General features: G+C 46.0%; 1 protein-coding gene and 1 long non-coding RNA gene across 2 annotated transcripts in view; one reads left to right on the top strand and one right to left on the bottom strand.

Moving 5' to 3' along the window:
- Window positions 1–321: 321 nt before the first annotated feature.
- DAGLB (diacylglycerol lipase, beta) overlaps window positions 322–9,414 on the top strand; it is a 34,285-nt gene continuing 25,192 nt past the window's right edge. Inside the window, exons 1-3 of the mRNA XM_014550327.1 lie at window positions 322–327; window positions 553–663; window positions 931–944. Of these exons, the coding sequence (XP_014405813.1) occupies window positions 322–327; window positions 553–663; window positions 931–944 (131 nt within the window). The remainder of the gene's footprint in view (window positions 328–552; window positions 664–930; window positions 945–9,414) is intronic.
- LOC106728354 lies at window positions 3,986–6,496 on the bottom strand. The gene is made up of 2 exons (XR_001364648.1): window positions 6,405–6,496; window positions 3,986–5,725 (listed from the first exon to the last, which is right to left on the bottom strand). It is a non-coding gene; the product is annotated as an uncharacterized LOC106728354 (long non-coding RNA).

Genomic DNA, 9,414 nt, shown 5'->3' with positions numbered 1-9,414 from the left:
AAAACCTGGCAAGGCTACTCTAACACTGAAAAAACAGGATGATGCAGCAATGACATGCATGGACTCGGACTTGCACATTTTGTGGTCAGCCCTGATTCTGACACATAACTGTGACAAAGCCAATTACTTAAACTTCTCTCTGCTTCAGTTTTTCCACCCATAAGACGGGGAAAATGGTACTGCTGCCTCAGAAGGATCATGTTATGTACTACTTTTTATAATCAGGGCAAAAAAGTGTAGCTGCCCATACAACAGCAAGATGCCTTTCACCTGTATGAAAAGTATGGTCACTGGTGCATGCAGCATCCCGGATTGCGAGGGATGTCGGTCTGCCGGCATCCCCTGAGGGCGCAGGCTGGGCTGAGGGACACGCCCCCCACCATGGACGAATTTCATGCACCCTGCCTCTCGTGTGTGTGTGTGTGTGTGTGTGTGTGTGTGTGTGTGTGTGTGAGAGAGAGAGAGAGAGAGAGAGAGAGAGAGAGAGAGAATGACGTAGAAAACCAAGGGAGTTGGAAGCATTGATGACCTGGTGTTTTTCTTTTGCTTTAGGTCATCTACATTGCCTGCTCCTACGCCACAGTGTACCTGATCTACATGAAGTTTAAGGCAACTTACGACGGAAACCATGATACCTTCCGAGTGGAGTTTCTGGTGGTCCCTGTGGGAGGACTCTCGTTTCTAGTCAATCATGATTTCTCTCCTCTTGAGGTTAGTTAAGAGGTTATTTAGTGCACACGTCTGGCTCCCGAGGGAAATAGGCCTGTTTGTAGATAATGTGGGGCTGCTTTGTTTTGGTGTGCTTTTTCAGTTTGGCAAGCTTCTGGTGCAACAGAAACTATTTGGTGTACATAAATGGTGGGCAGAAGTTAAGCCCCAGGTAGTTGGGTGTCAGCTGACAGGTTATTGCCTGACCCCTTTAGAACATGAACTCGGCTGCTGTGGTACCAAACACGGTGCTCTGCCTGTCTGCGTGTTTGCTGAACAGGATCTTCTCCCCGCTCTAGCCAGCTTGGTTTCCCCTTAATGTACACGTCGATTCTGTCTGTGACCCCTAAGCAGCACTGCTGCTATGCTCCTCAGCTTTAGGAGAAGTGGTGTGCATGGTGCCCTGGCACTGTGAGGGGTGGCTGCCCCTCAGTGCCGAGTCCTTCCCTCAGCACCTGGGGTTCAGTTACTGCGCTGCTCCTGGTTCTCTGGTGGGTGCTGGAGGCCTGGACTTGTGATCACTCCAAGGACTGCTACCGAGCCCTCCTGCCGTCAGCATGAATAAAGTACCATGTTGGGCAGAGTTTGCATAATAACAACTCCAATTTCTTTCCTCCTTTGGTGTAACCCCACCAAAAAGCCTAAAAATTAAGAAAAATAGACTCGTTGGATAGTCTGGAAAGGAGACCAGTTGGGGAGGAACATTGGCAGTGAGGGAATGGAAGGGGCCTGGTTATCAGTGTGGTCCACCCTGGCAGAATGGCAGAAAGCAGGGTTGACTCGGGACCCTAGATTCAGACTGGGACAAGCTTACCCAGGAGAAACATCCTCTGTGATGATTCACGGAGATTTGTACAGGGAAGAATGCGACGCTGGAGACGAGGTAATGAACATTCAAAGAGGTAGAGGTGTCCAGGGTGACCCAGCTTGTCATTGGGAGGGTCTGTGACTTAGGAAATTGCTCAGCTGCTCTGTCCTGGGCTCAGGCGCCAGACTCCCCGCTTCCTGTGCTCTTCACAGGGAAGCCAGGTGTTTCCTGTGACCCCGTGGCGGGCGCTGGTGCTGAGAGCCTGTGCTTTCCCTCGCAGATTCTGTGGACCTTCTCCATCTACCTGGAGTCCGTGGCCATCCTGCCGCAGCTCTTCATGATCAGCAAGACCGGGGAGGCGGAGACCATCACCACCCACTACCTGTTCTTCCTGGGCCTCTACCGGGCGCTCTATCTCGTCAACTGGATCTGGCGCTTCTACTTTGAGGGCTTCTTTGACCTCATCGCTGTGGTGGCCGGCGTTGTCCAGACCATCCTCTACTGCGACTTCTTCTACTTGTACATCACAAAAGGTGCGCCGCTGGGCCCCCTGTCCCTTCAGGGCCCCCGAGCCGCACGCTTTTGCTCTGGTACTAGCTTGATGAGCAGAACTGGCTGCGGAAAAGCATTTAACGGACTGTCCAGTTCGATTCTGGATCCGGTTTTGAGTCTGTCTTCTTTTGGCTGTAGCTGTATTTTTTACAATGGCATATTTTCATTGTCAAAGATTCAGTCAGAACTAATAATTCTGAAAACAGTCGACTGAAATCCTACCACTCAGAGATCTTTGTTACTGTTTCAGTAAATGGAATTCCAGATCTCTCTGTGCGTATACACAGATACATGGTTAACTACATCTAATCTGCCCTTTCCCCATTCACAGTTGTTCATGTCAGTAAATAGAATCTATGTGATTTTCAACATTGTGTATTACCATAATTTCCTTACTCAGCCAGTTCATGGATATTCACACTATCACTGCTATTTTGCTGCTATTAAAATCCAGTGCTTAAGTCAGCATCCTTATATATGTACATTTTTGCATTTATGTGAATGAAGGAATGTGAACGTCACAAAACTCAGGTGAAAGCTATGGTCCTTGCTCAGGAAAAAAATGCGTATGCATATTTATGCATATAGTTTTAGGGGGTTCAGGAGCCTCTGAACCCAGCTGTAGACCCCAGGCTAAGAACTGTTACTATACAGTAAATTCCTAATGGTGTTGTTATTGCTGATACCAGGGCATATGTATCTTATCCCCCCTTTTTTGTTAAATATGTTTTTATTGATTTTAGAGAGAGATGAAGGGAAGAGGAGAGAGAGAGAGAAACATCAATGAGAGAGACCAATCGATTGGCTGCCTCTGGCAGGCCCCCCGTACTGGGGATTAGTACTCAACCCGGGCATGTATCTTGTTCAGGGATCAAACCGTGAGTTCAGTTTCCTGGCTTGACTTCAACCACTGAACCACACCGGCCAGGCTTATCCCTTTTTTAACGTCCAAATTTTATAGGCATAGTGACAGTTACATCTTAATATGTGTTGATTAGGGAAGAAAGTCATGATAACATCTGCTGTGAATGTAGCAACAATTTCAGTCAAGTTTGTATTTCTTAACTGTCATTGCTATGGCATCCAGGTACATGAAAATTCCAGTATATGTGTGCATGACATTTTCATAGTTGAGCGGGCTTTGTTCATTGACACCAAAATCCAATGCCTGTTGGTTGCCAAAAGCTTATTTCCTTGAACCTGATTATGTGGTATCTTGACCTCTGGGAAGGGGAGGAAGGAAAGCGCAAGCATGTCAGTGCCAGTAATCTTGTTTCCTCTCTCAATCCAGTGCTCAAGGGAAAGAAGCTCAGTCTGCCAGCGTAAGTGCCACAGACCAGCACCAGCACCTGTCCTTCAGGGGCTCGGACAGAATCCTCACCACAGCAAAGGCACAAGATGCTCGCACGGAAAATCAGAAACTTCACTCTCATGGCAGATAGTCATCAGTGGCTCTGGAAGAACCAGAGGAAAAGAACCAGAAGGTTTCTGTTTAATGCATCTTGCCTTATCTTTTTTTATTACTCTGTACAAAGATTTTTTTACACAAAGAAACTTAATGCTGTATTAATAAATTCAGTGTGTAGCTTCTATTGGGGTAGTTCCAAAAGTGAAGATTTTGTGAGAAATAGTGCAAACTTCTTTTTTTAAAAAAATTCTTTGAAACTTTTGATTCTTTGTGTCTGCAATGAAATCGTACTCCTTGACAGTTGGTAGATTATATATTCTTTCATCTATCAAACTTGCATTCCACTATATTTATTTTTTGCCAAAAGATGAGTCATATTTGTTTGAAATCTGAGACACTATGTTCAATTTGGTGTATCTGTTCAAATTTCTTCCACCGGATATGAAAACCCTCCCTTGGACATCACAACACTACATTTAAGGCTGGTAAGGATGACATGCAAGTCTATGGTTTTCATCACCACAGATGTTAAGATTCTGAATGTGGACGGAGTCTCATTTGCGAGTCACCAAAGGTGCCTGCTCCCCTCCCCTGCTAAGAAGTGTCGGTTTGAGACTGTCCCCTGGGTGTCGAAGGACTCGGTGGGCAGGGGTTCTGGGCTGCCATCTGAGTGCAGGATGCGAGGGACATTGCTGATGATTTTGGATCTATGACTCGACTCCTCTGAGGACTAGAACACAAGGAGTCACCTATCACTTTAGTTTACAGTCCGCAAGATTGCTGCAACCATGTCCATGCTCAGATTCCAACTTCTTCAAATCACTTTGGGTAGTAAAATGATTGACATATTTTTAAATTGGCAGCACCAATTACCATTCCTTATATTAATTTTTTGTTTTTACTGAGCTCCTGCATGATTTATCTTGTGTTACCACCTTAATAAACATTTTATTAAACATAGAATAAATTGTCTCTTTTTCATGAATTAGGCTTTTGGAACATCCTGTGTCAGGATTATTTTTTGTTTTTCATTTGGCAACCAAAGCTCTATACAGGGCTACAAACATTTATTGTCCACTTAATAATCTGAAACTTTCTGTATTTTGTGGAAAAATTGGACTTTTTCATCCTGATTTTGCCAGTAGGTTGATTGCTATGTTTCTTTTTGATTTATGCAAAAGCATATGAATGCACCATGACTGTTAAAGTACTGAATACTAACAGTACTTACTACAAGAGGAGTGTCACAGGTTTGCTGCATTACAATACCTTGTGGAGGAAGGGAGCTGGGTGGGTTTTGTTTTTATCCGGTGTGTCTCTTAGCAGCTTTCTCAGTTGGCTGTGACCGCATGGTTTAACCTCCTGTCTTTACCTCTCATTTCGCTTCCCCCCTGCCTCATGGTTTTGCCTTTGTGTATCAGTATCTCTTTCCAGCATCCTCGTCTGGATTTAGTTTCTGTTTTCATCCTCCTCAGAAGATTCTGGAGGAAGGGGAGGACATTCTGTCATTAGTGGTGCAGACTGTTTGCTGCCTGACTGGGGACGGGTGGGGGATCTCGAAGGCTTTCGTGCATGTAACCCAGACCCCAGGGGGGGCTTGACCACGGACAGCACAGCACTCAGACCTTGGCCTAGGACCCCAGCACGCCGCCTGATTGATGAAGTACCTGCGTTCTCTGGCCACTGCTCAAGTAAAAATAAAGCCGGCTGAGATGTGACCATCATTTTGTGCCAACCAGAATGACACCTTAATAAACAGGCTGCCTACGTGGGAGTGCAGGACTCGGGCAGTGCCCGAACACGGCGGAACAAAAGCCTGGGGTGCCTCGCCGTTTGAAGCACTGTTTGAGAGTAACTCTCACTTCCTGAATAAAGGTTGGCAGGTAACTAATCTTTTTTATTGAGCTGTTTTGTTTTGTTTGTGTGGACTTTTAAAAATGTGAGCATAAAGAAAGAAAGCCAATTTAACACATTGCCCACTAAGGGATAACTCTGAAAAGCTGCTGGCCACTGGCTGCTTACAAATACCAGTCCGTGCCCTGGCCAGTTCAGTCCGTCTTGGAGTGACATTTCCTGCTTCTTTACAGTCTGGTCAATAGAGAAGGTAGAGAGACAGGTGGCCAAAAAAAAGGTGCCGGGGGAAGGCCTTGCAAGAAGAGCCAGCCTTTCCGGAGAAGCCACTGGGGTGGACAGCTTCCTGGGAAGGTCACGAATGACTTCGTTTCAATAGAAGTGACTCGTGGGGAAACCTGAGTAAGAGAAGCACAAGCTTAGGGGTCAGCCTGTGTGAAGAGCCTTGGCTCCCCACTCGGCTCTGGGAGCCTGGCTTGAACATGCGTCTCGTCCCCGGTCAGTTAGAGGCTCCGATGTCTGTGAAGTGTCAGAGTCCGTGTGCGGGGAGCTCAGGACACAGCTTGGTGCGCTGTAGGTGCTCGGCATCAAGGCGACCCCTTCTCTGTGCTGAGCTGGGAACAGCTGCCTCCAAAGCTGGCGGAACCTGTTTGGTCAGGAGTCCCTCTGGCCCATTCGATAGTATTGGTCAGCTCTGCCCTTGTTGGGAGAGCAGTGCATCTAAGAGAAATGACTCCTAGGTACTTTCCCGAACTACCCATCCCAGTGGGGCTCGCCCTCTAGAGCAGTGGTTCTCACCCTTCTGGCCCTTTAAATACAGTTCCTCATGTTGTGACCCAACCATAAAATTATTTTCGTTGCTACTTCATAACTGTAATGTTGCTACTGCTATGAATTGTAATGTAAATATCTGATATGCAGAATGGTCTTAGGCGACCCCTGTGAAAGGGTTGTTCGACCACCAAAGGGGTCTCGACCCACAGGTTGAGAACCGCTGCTCTAGAGCTAAGTGTGGAATTCCCAAGGCACCTGTGCTCCGCCCAGTAGGTACCACAGCTTTCTCTCCCCCCAACACACCTGATTTGGGTTGGCCTCTGCAGCATGGTCTTCACAGGTACTGGGGGTGTGTCTCCTAGCCATGCAATTTAAAAGTAAATTGAAGCATAACATAGCACTATTCCTTTTCAACAATGACAAGGGTACTATTTCTTATAATACTAGATTACTCTAGATCTCTACTTCTAGTTTCACTCTGGGCACTTAAAGGGTGAGGTCCTTTTTAAAAAAATATTTTTTATTGATTTTAGAGAGGAAGGGAGAGGGAGAGATAGAAACATCAATGATGAGAGAATCATCATTGGCTGCCTTCTGCACACCCCCTACTGGGGATTAAGCCCGCAGCCCGGGGTAACCTGGGCACATGCTCTGACCAGGAATCCACCGGTGACCACTTTTTAAAATATATATATTTTATTGATTTTCTACAGAGAAGAAGGGAGAGGAATAGAGAGTTAGAAACATCAATGAGTGAGAAACATTGATCAGCTGCCTCCTGCACACTCCCTAGTGGGGATGTGCCCGCAACCAAGGTACATGCCCTTGACCGGAATTGAACCTGGGACCCTTCAGTCCGCAGGCCGACGCTCTATCCACTGAGCCAAACCAGTTAGGGTCAAACCGGTGACCTCTTGATTCCTGGGTGAATATCCAACGGCTGAGCCACACCCGGCTGGGCAAAAGGCGAGGTCTTTAGGCAAACACTTCATGACATTTGACTCCATTACCAAAACAGAATGAAAATACAAAACCTATTTACTCATAAGGTTTCTAAGACAATAAATGGTTCTGTAACAGGGAAACTGGTGTGCCCTGAAACTGAAAACTGAAGATCTCAGGACTGTAAAGAATTGCTTAGAAGCAACGATCCAGGGAAAGCTCGCCTGGCTAAAACTGCCCGCCCGCAGCTAACAGCAGCGATGGTTCTGTAACAGGGAAACTGGTGTGCCCTGAAACTAAAAAAAGTGACATTAAAGTTCTGAAAACTGAAGATCTCGGGCCTGTAAAGAATTGCTTAGAAGCAACAATCCAGGGAAAGCTCGCCTGGCTAAAGCTGCCTGCCCGCAGCTAACAGCAGCAGCAAAGGATCTTCATTTTCCTCTGGACATAGAGATTTACTCAAAGAAAATCAAGTCCTAAAGGGAGAAACAGAGTAGAAGATGAACCAGTGATTTGGGAAAGTGAGAGTAAAGATCAGTTTCTCCAAGTTAATATGGAGATGAGATGAAATGCCAAGAAAGTCTCTGAACAGCCCTGACCAGTTTTGCTCAGTGATTAGCGCGTTGGCCCATGGACCAAGGGGTCTTGGGTTTGATTCCGGTCAAGGGCACAAACCTAGATTGCAGGATCCCCACCCTGGTGCGTGCGGCAAGCAGTCAATTGATGTGTCTTTCTCACATTGCACATCCATGTTCCTCCCTCCCTCCCTTCCACTCACTCTAGGGATCAATGGAAAAAATATCCTCAGGTGAGGATTAACAACAAAAAATCTCTGGAAAATACTTATAGTTTGCAATTAAATGGTGAAATTAATCAAACAGCAGCAGAGAAGGATACCAAAGGTTTTTTTCTCCCAAAACTCAAGATGGAGCAAATACGGCAGATGTTACCCCTCAATGAATCTGGATGCTGGGGCCTTCGGTGTCCCGCGTCTCTGCATCTAAACATTTCATCATAAAAAAAAGTCAGGACGGTCACTTCCCCTTTCAAGAGCTGTGCTTTGCCGTGGAGCTTCATTTTCAAAATAAAGTTATTTTTAAAATAGATCTTTTTTAATAAGTCTACTTTAAAATCTATTTTTTAAAATATATTTTTTTATTGATTTCAGAGAGGAAGGGAGAGGGAGAAATAGAAACATCAATGATGCGAGAGAATCATTGATTGGCTGCCTCCTCCATGCCCCCTACTGGGGATCGAGCCTGTAACCCAGGTATATGCCCTCAACCGGAATCGAACCAGGGACCCTTCAGTCACCATGCTGACGCTCTATCCACTGAGCCAAACCAGCTAGGGCTAAAATATCTGTTTTTAATAGCAGGAAACTGAAAAACCTGTGTTTAAAATAAGGGAATAATATGCTTTTCACATGTGCATTTACTAACAAAAGTTTATGTAGAGCATTAGCTTATTGCTAAGCCTTACAAATCCTGTTTTCAAAAGGGAACAATTATATTTAAGAATATGTGTGATCACAGGTGTAACCTTTCAACTTCTGAATCACCCTCTCATCTTAATTCCTACTTTTCCTTCAGATCTTATTTCAATATCTTCTTCAGGGATATCTTCCCTGACCTCTCATTGTTTAATCAAGTGCCCAGTAAATACTAATTTTGTGAATGGATGAATGGCTTTTTTCTATAAAAACCTCATAACTCCCCTGTTTACAATTCCCTGAATCATTCTGACAACCATCAGTACAATTTCAATATTATTTTTAGCCCTGAAATTATGCCCTTTAGAAGAACCCTGAAAGAACTTACGACTCAGAAAGCTTTAATAAGTCTGTTTATTCATTCATGGAATATTCAATGTGTTCCATTATGTGAATAGCAATGGACAGGGTGCCCATGCTCATACCACTGACACTGGAGGGTGGGAGGAGGGAGGGAATAAACATGAAAGACAGGGAGTGACGCGTGGGGAGGGAATGGGACCTGGGTGTGCTGTTGTAGATAGGGAGGCGGGGAGGTCTGTCTGAGGCAGTGACAGGAGCCTGAATGAAGTGAGTGGCATGGAAATGCCTGAGGGAGGAGCATCCCAGGCAGAGGAGACAGAGAATGTAAGAAGCCCTCGGGCGAGAACGAATTTCAGGGAGGGATACTAGGAGGCAGGTAGTGGGGTGATGGCGGGAGAGAGGAGTAACCCCACCTCGGGGAGACGATGAACACTCACTTACAGACGTGTGATGTGCGATACTAGGGAAAGGCTTGGGGCTGGGGGTCGGCGCCCATTTAACACACAAAGCGAAGACCTGCAGGATCCAAGCGGAGGATGGGCTCGGTCTGACGGTGCGACAGGGTCGCTGCGGGGG

Source organism: Myotis brandtii, unplaced genomic scaffold (assembly GCF_000412655.1).
Source record: "Myotis brandtii unplaced genomic scaffold, ASM41265v1 scaffold6, whole genome shotgun sequence".
NCBI classification, from domain to species: Eukaryota; Metazoa; Chordata; class Mammalia; order Chiroptera; family Vespertilionidae; genus Myotis; species Myotis brandtii.
This window is presented reverse-complemented; position numbering and strand designations above follow the sequence as displayed.